This window comes from Coccinella septempunctata, chromosome 1 (genome assembly GCF_907165205.1).
Source record: "Coccinella septempunctata chromosome 1, icCocSept1.1, whole genome shotgun sequence".
Taxonomy (NCBI): Eukaryota; Metazoa; Arthropoda; class Insecta; order Coleoptera; family Coccinellidae; genus Coccinella; species Coccinella septempunctata.
In genome coordinates this window covers 62,472,632-62,490,897 of record NC_058189.1, presented here as the reverse complement: position 1 = coordinate 62,490,897, position 18,266 = coordinate 62,472,632, and the positions used below count along the sequence as shown (strand labels likewise).

Genomic DNA, 18,266 nt, shown 5'->3' with positions numbered 1-18,266 from the left:
TTCTGTAAAAAAAAACTCGCCTCTGAAAGCACTACTCGCATCAATATCCTTCAAAGTTTTCAACCCTTCATTTATATAGGGTGAGTCTTTGACCCGTACAAATATTTTAACAGTATTCTTGAGGTCAAATGAAACACTTTTTTCCATTTTTACTGATTCGGCCCTGATGAAAAGATATAGCCATTTTATGTTCTCATAATGAGCCTTGCCACCCCTGAAGAAACAAAATTCCTTTCAGAATAACAAGCTAAATCTATGACACTACACATCTGTGGATCGGTGGATCTTTAAACAGAGTTGCATTCAGCCAAAGTACCCAATATTCCGAATATCACAGATACCTTTTATTTTTTAACATCAAATTACTCGAAAACGGCGCATTATACGAGAAAATATAAAGAATACTTTTATATTAAAAAACGTTCAAATATTCATAAGATAGCTTAGTCTCTAGAGTTTGTTTCCTTGCAATTTTGGTATTTTTATAGTACTTAATGGTCATAGTGAGAAAACTGAAAGACGTGGGTGATATCTTGTGTTCGAAAAAGACTCATCAAATAAATGAAAAACTATATTCCGAAATTCAATTCATTCGATAAAACCGTTTGTGAGATTGAACTAAAAGTAATTTTTTTTATGGTTTTCCAACAGCCTGTATCTTTTACACCGAGCTGATTCAGGAAAAAAAAGGTATATGAAAAAAGTGCTTCTTTCGACCTCAGGAATCTACATTTAAAATATTTGTACGAGTCGAAGACTCACCCTGTAGGTATTGATTATTATGGATCGGTATTCCAATTTTTCGATCGCCTTAATGCCAGTTAACATTTTTTTTCATTGCACAGATTGCTGCATATCCCAGTTTGGCGTTATTCTTTAGGCTTTTTACTGTTTATAGTTCAATGAATAAAAAATGAAATAATTTCCTAATCTCGAACCAAATTGGGACGTAGACTTTGATCGATCTGCCACAGCGTCTGTCTCTATGGTCCACACTTAGAGCCCGTAGAGGTCGACCATAAACATACACTCTATGGATAGACCATAGACATAGAGACATGGACTGAGCAATGTCAGCATGAAATTGTCTTTTTTATAGAAAGAGAGAAATTATCGTCGGGCATTTACCTGTCTTTTTTTTGTTCACATAGAGGTGAGTGTGGACCAATCAAAATTCTAGGAAAAGACAAGTTCATGCCCGACGTGCGTATCTCTCTGTCACTTTTTTTGACCGTATTTCATGCATAGATAAGCTGTACTCGGGTTCGGATTTCTGACAGTCCGAGAATGGTTCTAGAACTGCGCGGAGGATTCAATACTAGGGCGCAACAGTATTGCGCAGTTCTAGAACAATTCTCGGAGTGTCAGAAAGCCGAACCCGAATACAGCCATAGAAAGGGAAGGCACAGTCCATGTCTCTATGTCTATGGCATAGACATAGAGACTCTATGTCTATGATTCTATTTCTATGAGTTCGACATAAGAGTAAAAACAGGTGTTTGTCTTCTCTACCTCTATTATCTCATTAAATAACGAACCCAAGCAAAGCATAATTTTTCAGCTATCCAATAACGTTGAGTAACCATAACAAAATCATTGAAAGGTCGGAACAAATAATCGAACCTCCCGCATATAAATCAAAACTCATCAATATTATCTTGGAAAAACTTCGCGGTTCTGTGCCGCGTTATGAAACGAAAAAAAATCTATTCGACCCCTTGTCGATCGCTATCGTCCCATCCGACATTGCCAAAGAAGACCCGCGCGTAGATGACTGATAATGACATCCAAAACGTTGCGAAAAAACGGAAAATGCATCGTTCTGTTCAACCTTTCCTTCGAAACACTTTCTCTCGGGACAAGGTCGCAGACGGCGTTTGAACCAAGGGGATCGAGAGTGCCATTCCAGTGCGGCATCCGTCGAGCTTCTCAGTCCTACGCGCGCACGGCGGAGTGAGCAAAAAAAAAATGATTTTCCTCTTCGCGGCCTATGTTTTGTTTTCTGTGGTTGCTGGCGCCGGGTTCTCGGCCAAGGGCGGTTTGTCTTCGAGTCAGAAAGGTACGGAGATATCCTCCCTTGTCATTTTTGTCCGGTGAACCGAGTTGAAATGCTTCGAATTGAAGGAAAATGTGATTAAAAAAAAAATTTTACCTGCTACTGATAGGTCATAATTATAATGTAAATTAATACCGATAGTGAATTTTGAAGATGATAGTGCGGTAAAGTGGTGTTTTATCGCACTATAGTGCGATAAAATGGCATTTTTCATACTATAGTGGTAAAGTCGAAAAATTTTCATTCTTTTTCATACCAACTGTTTCCAATAGAAAAGTTAGCTATTACTAAGTAATTCATCATGCAATTAAAGCTTATAAAATGTTTTAAGATTTATACAGGGTGTATTTGAAAGTTAGACTTTTTTTCAACAGAAGGTAGAACTGGTCAAAATGAAGCGTTTCACCAAAATCACCTATACAAAACTTTCAAAATGACAAAGTTGAAAAAAATCGAAAATGATTAATAAAATAGATCCTAATACGACCCTAGACCGTTTGTTAGCTGAATTATCGCAAAGCAGTGGGAAAAACTTATCTCCTGATTCGACCATGTGGTTTCGTTTAAGATATCGTTCGATATTTACGTGGTAATGAAAATGGAAACTTATGATTGCCGAATTGTTCTCATTATTTTTTAGTAACTTACACGATTTTATGAAATGGCTCATTTCGATACCAACTGACAGAAGAGACTTAGGACACAAGTGTAAAAAATAGAATAATACTTGAAAATCTCACCTACAAATTCGTCTAAATTATTCACGAATTTTTTCACAATGGGCATCACAATCTTCTTGTACGAACATTCCAACAATCGTCGTAAAAATGGGATGAAATGGGGAAACATCATAGCACTTTTTCAACATAAGCACTTTCAAGAAACTGCCTCGATTTTCTACATTTTTTTTTACCCTAAATTGCACGATACAACAATTATGATTCTCCCAAAAGTGAACTGATGCATCTAATCCGAGGAACTTGGTACTGAACCATTCATTGTCTAGCCATATGTTTATGTTTTGTTTCGTTTTTGCGAAGCCGGAGTCACCTTCCACAGTGGCGTACTTGAAATTCAATGAAATTTTGTCGAACTTCTAGGGGTTGTATCTCAGCCATGTTGGATATTTTATATAGACAATTTTTGGTTAAACGACTTATTTTGATGAGTTCTACCTTCTGTCAAAAAACGCCTCACCTTTGAAAACACCCTGTATATTGAAGAAATGAAAATTACTTACGCGATAATATGTTATTTTCTGCATTTAAACTGCACTCCATAGGAAAAGAACGAAAGAGAGTTTTCATCACAAATTGAACGTGTAATTCAAAAATTATTTTCAGACTGAAATATTTCAGAGACGTAGGTACCTAACCTTTTTTATTTTATGCTCTCCTTTCATAATGAACATAAAATTCTCAATTGTGTGTGAAAAATGCAGAATGACTAGGTATTTCTTACAACTCATCAAATTTCATTTGCATATCTCGACCGGTCCCTCAGTTTGAAAAAAAACTCCTCGTATCTCGGAAAACAAAACATTTGGAGACGAGAGTTATATACAGGCTGGTCCAGATCGTAACCAAGAAATTTTAACCACGTATTCTACATCAAAAATAAGCCCTATTTGGTCATATAAACTTATGTCGAGAAATGTTTCCTCTCCGAGATACGGGGTGTTAAAATCACACTGCTTGAAATATTTTTATGAAATTTGAGACGTAGGTTTTGAGCTTCAAGGAGCACTTTTTGCATAATATCTTTTCTTTTTTATTTTACCAGTGGCGTCCGTACTGCAGCGAGACTGAATATTTTCAGATAAAAAAATGATACGCCACTGGTTTTTCCGACAATAAAAATTACAGTTTGAATCCTTATTGAATTTGGAGCAAATTCGGTCTCTTGACTTTTTGCAATACGAGGCACCGTTTACGGTTAAAAAAATACACGTTTCGTTCCAAAAAATTGTCTTATTATTATTATGTACCTACCATATCAAATTTTGGCGATTTCTTCATGCATGAGAATGTGTGTTTTAACCGGAAACGGTGCCTCGTACAGCAAAAAGTCAAGAGACCGAATTTGTTCCAAATTAAATAAGGATTTAAATAGTAATTTTATTGTCGGAAAAACCAGTGGCGTATCATTTTTTATCTGAAAATATTCAGTCTCGCTGCAGTACGGATGCCACTGGTAGAATAGAAGAGAAATGATATTATGCATAAAGTGCTCCTTGACGCTCAAAACCTATGTCTCAAATTTCATAAAAATATTTCAAGCAGTGTGAAAGTTATTAATAAAAAACATTTTCTTTTCTAACACCCTGTATATCGGAGAGGAAACATTTCTCGATATATGTTTATATGACAAACTAGGGCTTATTTTTGATGTAGAATACGTGGCTAAAATATCTTGGTTACGATCTGGACCAGCCTGTATAGCAAACTGTCACTTTTTTCATGCAGAATCACCAACAGAGGTTTGTCACTCTTATATTCACTAACACCCTGTATATCGAAGATGTAGCAATTGGGAATCATTATTCATCGCAAATCAAAGGTAATTTCTTTCGTTTCGTCTTTTTATCCATCGTTGAAGTCTCCAGTGCTGATTCCATGAATTAAAAGAATAATTAGAATACGAGTTTTTCTAAAACGAGCAATCTGATTCGTGGATTTGATACCACTCAAAATGGAATGAACTTCGGTTCTCTTGGACGAAATTCATTTCGAGTTACTTTCTCATCGAGGAATTTTTCATCCATTTAAAAAATACGTAATCTACGAGTTCAACAGGTTATCATACCCTCAATTTCCTACATGTATTTCGGTGAGATGTATAATGCTGGAGGCATATGTTGCATTTTTGATCTAGATATCACCGAATATGTGGATCATTGCGCATTGTAACCCGACCTGACACTGCTTATACGGGGGCACTTATGTAACTCCCATCAGATTACTCGGATATTTGACTCAATTAGAGGATTTGCTGGACTATGAAACGATTTTTTCACAATCCTCTTTTTACAAGATTAACGATCTCGATTTTCGCAATTTTTCCCGTTTTTGTTACCATCTTCCGACCGTCCGACGTGAATGAAGGCTGGACATGTTTTGATATCTGAACGTGATAAAAAATCAGCATCAGCCATGGGCTCTTATTAACTGACCATATCAGATTTCATCAACAATTTGATCGATAGTTTACGTCTTTTATATACATCTTTTTTGAGGAGTTCGTTTTTTATATTGCCTCTCGGTCCTATAGAATATTTTCTGGTTTCTGAGGAAAAAATTTATATGAAAGAAAGACACTTCATATTTTAAGCTGTTGAAAGGTTCTCGAAGTTAGGAAACACCCTGTATAATCTTAGAAGCCATGTATTATTCAGAGATTATTGGTATTTTTAAATAATCATATACTGGGTGTCCGCGCCATGGGCAGCAGTCGATTACTCTAATTCTATTGAACTTTACAAAAAAGAGTTTCAAATAAAACTTTCCTCTTTTTAAGTAGAGCGTCTCATAAAATTTTTTAGAACTATACAAAGTATTTCGTATCTTCTACACAACTATCAACTTCGTTATTTTAAATGAAACACCTTATATATTTTTACATATTTTGAATTTCTTGTTGAATTTGATTTTGATAACTCAACCTTGTCTGAATTCTCAAGGGTTTTCGAGAAATTTGACTTTTTATTAATATTTTGACAGTTTGAGGCAATTACATAAAGGACTTTAGCTCCGTCCCTACTCTATATAATTGATTCAAATTTGGACTGTGTGTCTAGTCAATAAATGTAACACTAAAAATTTTCTTTGTTAATAACCATATTATATACAGAGTCCACGAAAACGTAGATCCATTATCAAAATATAAATTCATGAAAATCTTAATTTTTTTAAATGGAAACCCTTTTTTTCTGTTCACTATTTAAAACAACTGAAAGCGAACAAAAAATGTTTGAACAATGAACAGAAAAAAAATATGGGTTCCCAATTACAAAAATTGAGATTTAGATGAATTTCTGTTTTGATGATGGATTTACGTTTTCGTGGACCCTGTATATAATATGATTATTTACAAAGAAAATTTTATTGACTAGACATAGTCCAAATTTGAATTAATTTCATAGAATAGGGTCGGAGCTATAGTCCTTTATGTAAGTACCTCAAACTGTCGAAATATTAATAAAAAGTCAAATTTCTCGAAAACCGTTGAGTATTCAGACATAGTTGTGGTATCAAACTCATATTCAAATTTGACAAGGAATTCAAAAATGTGAAAATATATAGGGTGTTCTATTTAAAATAACGAAGCTGATAGTTGTGCAGAAGAAACGAAACACTTTGTATAGTTATAAATAATTTTAGGAGATGCTCTACTTAAAGCGAGGAAAGTTTTATTTGAAAACTTTTTTTGTAAAGTTAATAGAATTAGAGTAATCGACCGTTGACCCATGGAGCGGACACTCTGTATAACTTATTAAGTTTTAATATTGAGAGTTATGGTACATCCTCAGGAGAAAATATCTTCAAAACCAATAGTGAAATATAATCGTCACTTTTCTTGATATAATAACTTTTTTATCTTTCTTCCACCACCATTGGGACATAATTATTAACCCTGTCTTCTATAAATACACAAACAAATCTGTCTAATTTTCGAGCCACTACATTAACAATTGTTTATGGCTTGTTTACTGCCTACTCCTCAAGTCATTGACGCTTGAAAAGTTTCTCTTTCTATTGTGTTTTTTCTATGCATTTGAAGCTATGTAGGTAGCTACAATAAAAAGAATATAATGGTATTGATACTTTCACACTATTCATTGGGCTATTAAATTAGTTATGTACACTGTACAGGGTGGGCAAAATTCGTTGCCTACTGAGGGGATCTCGAGAACTATAAGAGCTAGAAGAAAACGGATGACACATTCTCTAGCTCTTTTTTCCTGACTAATCCAAATTTGAAAACAGAACCGGCCTATCATTTTTAGATTTCGAGTTATAAACACAAATTGAGATTTTGACGATTTCGAAAAGTTCTCATAACTTTTTTGTTTTTGATCTCACAGATCTGGAACTTGAACCTCCTTAGGCACTTTTATACGTAGAATCTACTGACAAAAGATTTTTTCCAATTCAAAAATAACAAATTCGATCAAAATTTGCATTTAAGAAAACTAATAATTCGAAATGAAAAGATATTTCGAGCTCGTCAGTGGATTTTACGTAAAAAAGTGCCTGTAGAAGATTCAAATTTCAGATCTGTAACTTCAAAGATGAAAAAGTCATGAGAACTTTTCGAAATTGTCAAAATCTTGATTTTTACTGATAACTCAAAAACGAAGAATCGTAGGAGGCTGCGGTTTTCACAATTCTTGTGTTTAACGCTGAAATCGCCATTTTTGAAAGGTCGAAAGCATTCCCTTCATGATTTATCAGTGGGAGCAATGCTTCTCTTCACAAACCTTTTAGGGCTTTCACTCCCAATCTCTGAAACAAAATCAATTAAAAATGAAATCAACGATTTGCTCCTGCGTGAATTCTTGCACTAATTTGTCAGGAGCAAATTAACTAGAAAAAATTGTTGCCTGACAATGAACTCAAAATAAATAACGTTGAAACTATAATTCTTCGTAAAAATGTGGAACGCTTCACGATTTTGCGTGTCATCCTTGCGTTCCACATTTTTACGAAGAATTATAGTTTCAACGTTATTTATTTTGAGTTCATTGTCAGGCAACAATTTTTTCTAGTTAATTTGCTCCTGACAAATTAGTGCAAGAATTCACGCAGGAGCAAATCGTTGATTTCATTTTTAATTGATTTTGTTTCAGAGATTGGGAGTGAAAGCCCTAAAAGGTTTGTGAAGAGATGCAAAATCCTCCCAAAATAAATTTCAATCGATATCTGGGAGCAATGCTACAATAAACTTTCACAAGTATTCAATGTATTTCTGCTGCACTTTTATTCCACTTAAAGCAGAGAACGGAAACCTCCTGCAAATGCTGTTTTGTTGACACTTGATTTAAGATATTATTTAACTCAGTAGAAAACAAGGTTTTTGTATGAAATTCAAAGCGATATGAACTTAATGACTGATTTATAAACTATCTCCACCAAAATACGCTATAACTATGAAAAAAAAATAACAGTCAAGCCATTTTAATAAAACAGAACGAATTCCTAATTTTTACATCATGAACTCTGAATTGTTTGCAGTCGTTTACTCAAAACAGTCGAAAAAGATAGAGTTTAGAAGATATTACTTGAAGTTTTCATTCCATTCATCCATAACAGGAATAATTTTAATTTTTTCTCGATAAAATATAATTGAATACACGAAAAATCGATAGAACCACAAATTTTTAAACGAAAAAAAACTCATTGACTCACCAGCTGATTTCTTATAGCAAACTGCAGGAGTTTTGAAGAAATAACTGTAAAAATAAAGTTCCAATATTGAATTTTCATATGGGTGAATATATGTAATTGAGTGACATCGCAGTTATGGCGTTCAATAATTATTTCAATATAAAGACCTAGTATTTAGGAACGTCCTATATGTATTTGATCCAAAGGTTCAATATTGATCAATACAATGTAAGGGTTGAAGAGGAGTTCTAGATATCTCCGTAGTCATTCACCTCTGCTTTGGCATCTTGAAATATGCCACCAACATCATAATTAAAAATTGAAATTTCCCAAATTAAAAATAGCCATAAAACAGGTTGAACTAGTTATTGATACGAAAAGTGTTGATGTGACCTCCACTATATTATCCTGAAGACAAAGACGTTGCTGAAATTATAGCTTTGTCGTCTGATGGTATTAATGTTGATGAAGAACTGGTTATTATTTTTTCGTGATTTGATTTTCGAAGCATGAATTCGAATCGAATTGGCTCAGAGGAACTTTTCGATAAAACTCTGTTGTGTGATTCGAATTATTGCAAAATGGATCCCCAAATGTTTGAATGTTGACCAAAGCGTGCAAGGGTAGAAGCATCGCGTTCGATCTGTGCTCGATTTGAAATAGATGTAGACTTCTTAAACCGAATTGTTACTATGGATGAGACTTGGGTACATTTCTACGATCCAGAAACAAAGCAACAATCGATGGAATGGCGACACTCTGGTTCTCCAAGACCTAAGAAGTTTCGTGTCAAAAAATCTGCTAGAAAAGGTGTTGCTTCAGTTTTTTGGGATTGAAATGAAGTAATCATGATTGATTTTTTGGATAAGGGTAGAACAATAACCGGAGATTACTATTCGACATTACTGACCACTCTACGAGAAAAAATTAAAGAGAAAAGACGCGGAAAGCTATCCAAAGGTGTTTTGTTTGTGCAGGACAACGCCCCTGCACACAAATCTCATGTTGGCATGCACAAAAATTCGTGATTTAGGGTTTGAATTACTAGAACAACCCCCTTATTCACCAGATTTGGCTCCATCCGACTATCATCTCTTTCCTCAACTGAAAAAAAGTTTAAAAGGTGGTAAATTTTCTTCCAACGAGGAGATAATAAAAGCTGTGGAGGTCTGGTTTGCAGAGCAAGAAGAAAAATTTTTTTTAAAAGGTCTAGAGACGTTGCAGGTTCGCTGTAATAAATTCATCCAATTAAGAGAAGAATATGTTGAGTAAAGGAATATTTTTACATTGAAATTTTGTTTGGATCTATAGTATGTTAAGAATTTTTCAATATATCCTCGTACATTCCATTCTATGAATCGATCTTTTTTTCCTAAACATTCAAATTTTGTTGCAGATTGTCCCAACTGCATAGAAGATAGTTTACCAGCACCAAACCGATGGACCATGCCTTTGCTGAAGCTGGGCGAGAAACGATATTATCTCGGAATATTCTTCAAGGTATGTCGATCAGAATAGTTGTCGATTTTTCAAGGGAACCGACCTTTAAATGACAAGGACGAAGGAGAAAAATCGATCGAGTATATGTCATGTAACATATATTTGTAATTGAGTCACATCCGCAGTTACACCCTCCAGAAAGGATGTGGGATTGGAAGATAGAATTAAGTCATCCTTAAGATATCTTCTGTCCTTTGGTAATTTGTTAGCTTACCTACCGTTTTTAACGGTGAGGTCAAGCAGATTTTCTTTTATGAATTCGATATGATATCTTGAACTAATTCAGGTGAAACCAGAATTCAAAAGAATTGTTTTCGTGTAGATCACGGAATTGATTTGAAAAAATAAATTTTTTCACCTTTTATTTACAGGCAAACTACTTCAGGGCAATGCAGTATTGTCGATTTCATGGCATGCACCTTGCCAGTATATCATCCCAAGAAGAGAATGATAAATTGGAAAAATACATCAATGACTTCGGTAAGTATAAGTGTGAAAGATTCATATAGTCATATGATATTGATCTTCGCATCAAATGATCAAGTACCTAAGCCATCTAGACCTGAATGAAATTAACCACAAAAATCTATCGAAGATCTACAGTATTCATCCACATAGAATTATTTTGAGGGTGAATATGATGGAGAAGTGAAGCATAAAATATATACATATTCTCAAAAGAGTCGAAATTATTGATGCCATTCTGTTGAAATTCGAAATATGTCGGTACTGCTAAAAGGATTCTTTATACTGAGTCTTTTACTCGTACAAATACACTGCGCAAAAAATTAACGCACATTCTGAAAATCTCAATTTTAATGAAAGTTAACTCTACATTGACTTTATAACTTATTTTTTATGTTCTCTCGGGAAGGTTTTGAACGAAACAGGACACATTAAATGGAAGAAAAATTCATGATTTCACCGAATCTTATGTGAAAGAGAGAAATGAACAATTTTCAAAATACTGAAATGCTGATAAGTGATTTAATACTTGGTATTTCCACCCCTTGCGTTTATTACAGCTCGGCAACGACGGTTCATACTCAAAATGAGTGATCTTAAAATGTTCTGATCTAATCCTTCCCAGATTTCTCCGAGTTGGATTCCTAAGTCATTAAGAGTAGCTGGATGATTTTCTGAACTTCTCAGCCTTCTATTGAGGTTGTCCCAAACCAGATCGGATTGAGATCTGGACTTCTTGCTGGCCATTCCATTCGAGAGACTTCAACCTCTTCAAGGTACTCCTGAACGATGCGCGCACGATGGGTTCTGGCATTATCGTCCATAAAAATGAAATTTTCACCAATGTATGGGGCAAATGGCACTACATGCTCTTCAAGAATGTTCCTTACATACTTGTCAGCATTCATAGCTCCATTATCAAAGACCACTAGGTCCGTGCGAGCAGTCCAAGATATTCCACCCCATACCATAATCGATCCTCCCCCGAAACCTGTAGTATTCAGGAAATTGCACTGAGCATATCTTTCATGTGGACGTCTGTATACAAGGGAACGTCGATCACAATGGTAGAGGCAGAATCTAGACTCATCTATGAAAAGAACTCTTTCCCAATCGGCCTCTTCCCAATGGATATGCTCTCTCGCAAAATCCAAACGCGCCCTTCGATGGGCTGGGGTAAGAGCTGGGCCTGGGCCTCTTGCCGCGACACGAGGCCTTAAATCATATTCTCTGAGGCAATTTCTTGTTGTCTGAGTGCTAATTTGCACCTCATGAGTTTGCTCAAGCTCAATTTGAAGGAGGCGTGCGGTTGCAAACCGTTGTCTCAACGAAGAAACTCTCAAGTAACGTTCTTGAATGGCAGTTGTTACCCGTGGTCTACTCTGTCCTGGTCTTCGGACATTCATACCTGTCTCCCTGAATCGCTGAAACATTCTGGACACACTTGTATGGGAAACTCCAAACCTTTCTGCAATTCTTGTGTATGTCCACCCTTCTTCTCGCAAAACTAGCGCTTGGGAACATTCCTCTTGGGTCAAATTGCGTGTTTCGCGTTGCATAGCGATCGAGTGTAGAAAATCTAACGAAAGAAAACTATTGATCACTAGAATTGATCGAGAACAACTGATTTTAGAATGGAGCCAATACATTCAAAATCTGATAATATCATCTTTTTTTATTCCTGCTGGGAAAAAACATCTGTATTGAAGAAAACCGTTGAAAGTGGATAACATATGCATGCATAATTCTGATAAAAATAATTGTCATTGAAAACACCTTCAGTTGTAGAATAAATTTGGGATTTCCGTAATGTGCGTTAATTTTTTTGCGCAGTGTAGTTTTCAAGTAATGAAAGGTGGGATTATCGCTAAACATCAACGATGAGTCGCTAACTATAATGACACAAAATCCCTTGTAGATACATATGTATGTGTATTACGGAATTACTTTCACTTTTATAGTTCTCCAGTAATTTTGACCTATAGACCATTTTGTGGTCATTGCCACATTCTTTTAATGAACAAAACTAATACGTTGAGTGGTCCCGCCAAAATCCAATTTATTTAATTGATAATAATGGCATTTTTGAGAAATGTCAAGGGAACAATACCGAAGTGAATCAATTATGGATTTGGGTTATTCAGAGGAGACCAATTCAAGAGGTCTCCTCTAAGTAATTCGACTTATTGCTCCGAAATGTCCTAATCGATTTTTTAAACTGAAAATTTTGTTGAGAAGTTAAACAAGTTGAAGTATTGCTGATCCGAGTTGAAATGCTCAGAACCAGGGTACCACATCCAGTAAAAAAAAATAAGTTTTATTAGTATAACTATGCCGGAAGTGAAAAGTGTCAATCTTTCATAATTCATAGTACCTATAGTTTATGACTACAGTTCCTACTAGTTTAGGCCATATTCAATATTTATATCAAAACAATCAAGCACTGCTTCTGTTCCAATGAATTTCATTTTTATTTTTACTAAATATGACTCTTTCAACACACAAACGCTTTCAAATGAAAAAATTTTTTTTTAAAGTGGGGTGAAAGTTTTTCCCAAGAAGGGATTGAGGTGATTGATTGAAACATTGAAAAACATTCTAAATGAAAAAATCGCTGGACTCTTGTCGACTTTCACAAAAGTATTACCAGAAATTATTAAAATGATGCTAGAAAACAATTTTCCCCAAATCTTTCACACCCTTATGGTTATAGTTTGGTAAGGGGTTACATTTCACTGCAATCTTGTAAGGTCAATTGTGCCTCCCATCAGAGCTGTTCTAACAACTTAAACCCTTTCAGCAAAGTAAATTTTGAACACGTGTTTATTTGAGATTAACATCTTCTGAGGACCTCCCAAAGATTCACACCCCTAAGAATCGCCATTTTATTCGGAAACTCCACTTATGTATCGAGTCCCCTTTCGTAAGAGGCACAGATTACAAAAAAAAATTCTTTGTAATCTGTGGTAAGAGGATTCTTCAAACTGTCGTCACTGTTTACTCATGACGTGAGGAAAGAAATTCTTCGGTCATCTAAGCAGCTTTTTCCTCCTGAATGAATTCATCGACTGGTTCCGGACTTACATTATGCGACTTTATTGTCCATAAATGATGCCATAAAATTGAACGCCAATATTTCAACTCTTTTGATAAAAAGCGAAAGGTTATAGAAGAGACGAAGAGATTAGCATACTGGTAACGGTGAATGTAATAGTCAACGTGATGTTTGGGAGCTTTCTTTTACCGATCATCGTTGGAATATAGGAAATCCTCATTCGATGTGAAGAATATGGAACGAATATTTTATACAGAGTGTCCCGGATGTCAACGTCAAGCCGAAACCCGGTGATATGCCAAGTCAATGGTTATCAGAAAAATTTTAAAAAAATTACGTATTTTAGAAATTATAGACATCTGATTCATCTGAAAAAATCGAGAAAATCTACACTCTATGGTGGTCTTTTTACTCATATAGCTACCAGTTTTAATCTTATACTTTTCTATATATTTTTTTCTTATATAATCCTGAATTATGCTTCTTCATACTCTGGCCTGAAATTTAGAAGAAAATGTCAAGTTTACGCAACCAAATATTTAAAATTCATAAAATTAATACTTACTCAAAGAAATTGTGAATTGGGAAAATAACTTTAAAAGTTGGCGCATTTAATAAGGATTCCAAAATGGTATGACACCCTCTGAATTATTTATAAAACGGTTTATTCTATGGCACATCATAGACATAGAGACATGGACTGTGCCTTCCCTTTCTATCTATGCATGAAATACGAAAAAAATGTGACATGTCTCTATGTCTATGGACTGGACTGAGCAATGTCAGCATGAAATTGTCTTTTTGATAGAAAGAGAAAAATGATCGTCGGGCATTTACCTGTCTCTTTTTTATTCACATAGAGGTGAGTGTGGACCAATCAAAATTCTAGAAAAAGACAATTGCATGCCCGACGTGCGTTTCTCTCTGTCACTTTTTCTGACCGTATTTCATGCATAGATAGAAAGGGAAGGCACAGTCCATGTCTCTATGTCTATGATACACATCAGCAAAGATTATAGAGTTAACTATATAATCTTTGCTACATCAGCAGGGTCAATGCATATCTGTATATGTTATTCGTATGGATAGGGCGATATGGTACCTACTATATCTCGTAGCCAGCCCATTCTCCTGATTTAAATCGGTTAGATTCTTTTGCTATCAATCCCCGAAAATTCACTTGACCAATATTTTTCTATTTTGTTCATTAATGAACAAGCAACCCTTGAAAAATAATTATTTCAAGAGTTGCTCAAAATGAGAAAAACCTGGAGGCCATCAATTTTTTACTGTAAATTGGAAATTAAAAGTGATTATAAAAAAGTCACTCGTTCAAAGTTTCATTACTTCCAAAATCATGGAACTATTTCGAATCAATTCTGCAAAAAAAAAATTCAACTCACCAAATTAGTTTTTTCTTCAATTCGCTACAGATACATGAAATCCCATCCATGCTCATCATTAATTTAGTTTTTTTCTTGCCTGTTGCAGGGTTTGGAAATGAGCACTTCTGGACCTCTGGTACCGATTTGGCAGATGAGGGCAAATTCTTCTGGATGGCCACTGGAAGACCGGTAACCTTCACCAACTGGAACGCTGGAGAGCCTAACAATTTCCAGTACGAAAACGGGGAGGAAGAAAATTGCCTGGAACTGTGGAACAGGGACGGACGAGGGTTGAAATGGAACGATTCACCATGCTCCTTCGAGACTTATTTCGTTTGTGAGGTGCAGTGAGGAGATTCGGACAAAATCGCACTTTTGTGATAATAACTGAGTTATATTGTTGTACCAACTGACGATTTGCTCTAATCGTCTGCGTAGCTCATGAAGCCAAAATGTTCTGGACACTACCCTGTATTTTTGGATTCAGTGCTTTCCAGAACACACATGACATGACTTATCGTAGATAAACACTGTGACCTATGAGAGACATCCTTCTGCTCTATGACATCCAGTGAAATTTCGTAGACAGTGTAACGAAGTGAAATAACAAATATATCTGCAACTTTTTCATCTTGGGAATCCACTAAAATCAGGAAAAAAATGTGCTATAATTGTTATTTTATAATGCAATGCAAACATTAGAAATTTACCATTACCTGTAAATAATTGATAGCAATTAATCAAAACCGTAAAAGGGTATTATTTTAAGTAAAAACTGCATGATGGGTTGAAAATAAGAAAATGAATGAGGCAACACCAATTCAAACGAAATATAAAATCTTGTCTAGTCAATACCGGTGGACCAATTGGTGTACCATCTGCTTCTTATTATTACAAATTGTATTTGTAAGTAGATAGATGTATGATGTGATAGTCAAGAAAAACTACAGATAAATACAGTGTGATACAGCTCATGTTAATAAAACCAATCTGAAAATACTGTTTTTCTTATCATTACCTACAAGCGATTTAGGTATTCCTTTTATAAATATTCCTCTGAGCCAGAAAAAACATATTACTACTTCGAAAATGAATAATCTATATTTATTTCGTACAAAAAGAAATAAACACAGAAAATCTTCATTTTTCGCATCCACCATATCTAGTAAAAACCGTTGGAAACATTTCAATATGATTATACTCAAAGGCATGAAAATAATTCACGTTCAACACTGAATGTCGAAAAGTCCCCCATGAATATTCAATTTTAAGATATATTGAATCGAAAAGTAGAAATATCTTGATGAAGAAGAGATAACCAACTTGACTCCTTGATCTTGATCGCCATAGAAAAATTATTGTTTGTTAGGTTATATTTATATAAGTTGTCAATTTAGAATTTGCAGACACCGAAAGTCTATTCAGCATTCTAATGATCAAATTTTCAATATTTAATTACTCAACATAATGTCTGGTTTCACAGAAAGTGCTTTCGTTAAAAAATTGGCTGATCTAAATAATTCCTCGCAAAGTATTCAAACTTTATCGTTATGGCTCATTCATCATCGAAAACACTATGCCACAATTGTGAAAATATGGTTCAGGGAACTGCTAAAAGGTAAACATTGATTTTTATTCATGAAGAATAATGGATTGATCATATATTCTTCCGTTTCAGCGAAAGATTCGAAAAAACTGACTCATATGTATCTAGCGAATGATGTTATTCAGAATAGCAGGAAGAAAGGCCCTGAATATGGAGAAGAATTCGCTGCAGTTTTGAATAAAGCTTTTGAACATATGTCAGGATGTGATGAAAAAACTGTAAATTCTCTTGAGAGGCTCTTAGGTATTTGGACGGATAGAGAAATCTACACTAAAGTTCAAATAACGGAGTTTAGACATGCTCTGCGTAAGTTTTTATTTTGAACAATGGATAAAAAAATCATGTGAGAATTTAGTTTTAGGATCAGAGGCACAGCCACCAAAGAAAAAAAGTAAAACTAACCATAAAAAGAGTACGAGTCCAGCTAGAGAAAGAAAAAAATCAGAGAATGAAGTGATGGTTGAGGTATGAATCTTGGAAACTAGTATTGTACTCAACTTACTCGCTTGGTTTTCCTTGATAGGTTGATGGGAAACTAGAAACACATGTTCATTTGAGTCCTCGTACCCCTGCTGGCGACCCACCAGAACCTGAGGAGTTAATTAAAGCTATCAGGGACTTAGAATGCAATATAGCTTCTGCTGATGAAATTGTACGACAGAGGATTGCACAACTTCCCAAAGAAGTTGCAGAAGTATCATTGCTTTCTAAGATTGAAGGTAGGAAGGAGTATTTTAAGTGAAATAAGTATGAAACATATTTAGAATGCTCAATTTTTTTACAGACAGAGCTGAAGCTGAAAAATTAAGTGTTCAGGTTAATGAAGCTGTTTGTTTACTGAATTCTTATAATGAAAGACTGGCAACAGAAATGGATCATAGGAAGAAAGTTTCATCCATGTTGAGGGACTTTTTAGAGCTACAACAAGAATTATTGGCTCAAGCTGAACATAAATTAGAGGTAAGTGTTTTTTGAATTAGCTAGTTTTATGTTGGGATGATAAATTTGGTTTTATGATTAATCTTTCATTGTCATCATAACAGATAACGATTGCTTCAATAAATAATATAGTTATATGTATCTCATATATATTAATATAAATGTTGCTAACAACCATTGGCATAGCTAGCTATTTTTTTGGGGTCCTGGTGAACTCTGAAGTTTTATGCTTGCTTGCTTGAAAATTATGTCGATTTTAGTAGGTATACATACTGCACTTGAAATTTAATAAAATCACATTGAACTTCAGGGAATGTTTAGTCCACCATCTAGAACTTTTTTTAAAGACATTAGCATGCCCTTAGTAACAAAAGCTTTATTCGTGGCAGTTTTGTTTAAAAGTTAACATTTATATTTGTCTGTACTGTGCTTTAATTTCATAAAAACGAGTTCAATTTCCTCGGTGTTATGGTCTTACATTGATTGATTTCTTCTTCATTAGGAGTACCAAGAAAAACTTGCCAAAGTTTACAATGTTCGACAAGAGCTCCGAGCTCACATACAAAACCTGCCTGATCTAACCCAACTTCCTGACGTCACTGGAGGTCTTCAACCACTACCTTCTGCGGAAAATCTATTTATGCAATGAAAATATCTCGTTTTAAACTGCTACTTTTAGTTAAATTAAGTTTTAGTAGAAGATATTATAATTGTTTTATTTGTAAGAATATCGAAAAGCATAATAAAAATCAGATTGTTTGTCGTTGATGTGATACTACTAGTTTTTTCATTATTTAACACTGAAACTGAAAAATTAAATTGTGCCTACATATTTCCTCAAGACGTACATTATGATTATCAGATCTGTACATTG

At 34.7% G+C, this 18,266-nt stretch overlaps 2 protein-coding genes across 3 annotated transcripts in view; both read left to right on the top strand.

Moving 5' to 3' along the window:
- LOC123322660 (C-type lectin 37Db-like) overlaps positions 1-15,846 on the top strand; it is a 30,318-nt gene extending 14,472 nt beyond the window's left edge. Inside the window, exons 1-4 of one of the 2 annotated variants that reach the window (XM_044910635.1) lie at positions 1,847-2,059; positions 9,839-9,942; positions 10,314-10,422; positions 14,954-15,846. In XM_044910635.1, the coding sequence (XP_044766570.1) occupies positions 1,969-2,059; positions 9,839-9,942; positions 10,314-10,422; positions 14,954-15,198 (549 nt within the window). In that variant the 5' untranslated portion in view covers positions 1,847-1,968 and the 3' untranslated portion in view covers positions 15,199-15,846. Of the gene's footprint in view, positions 1-1,846; positions 2,060-9,838; positions 9,943-10,313; positions 10,423-14,953 lie in introns of those variants that run through there. The other variant, XM_044910634.1, reaches the window with a different exon arrangement.
- Positions 15,847-16,222: 376 nt separating this feature from the next.
- LOC123312743 (regulation of nuclear pre-mRNA domain-containing protein 1B) lies at positions 16,223-18,167 on the top strand. The gene is made up of 6 exons (XM_044897213.1): positions 16,223-16,465; positions 16,526-16,759; positions 16,809-16,918; positions 16,977-17,172; positions 17,238-17,413; positions 17,895-18,167. Exons 1-6 carry the CDS (start codon positions 16,315-16,317, stop codon positions 18,039-18,041), a joined length of 1,014 nt encoding a protein of 337 aa, XP_044753148.1. The 5' UTR covers positions 16,223-16,314; the 3' UTR covers positions 18,042-18,167.
- Positions 18,168-18,266: the final 99 nt, after the last annotated feature.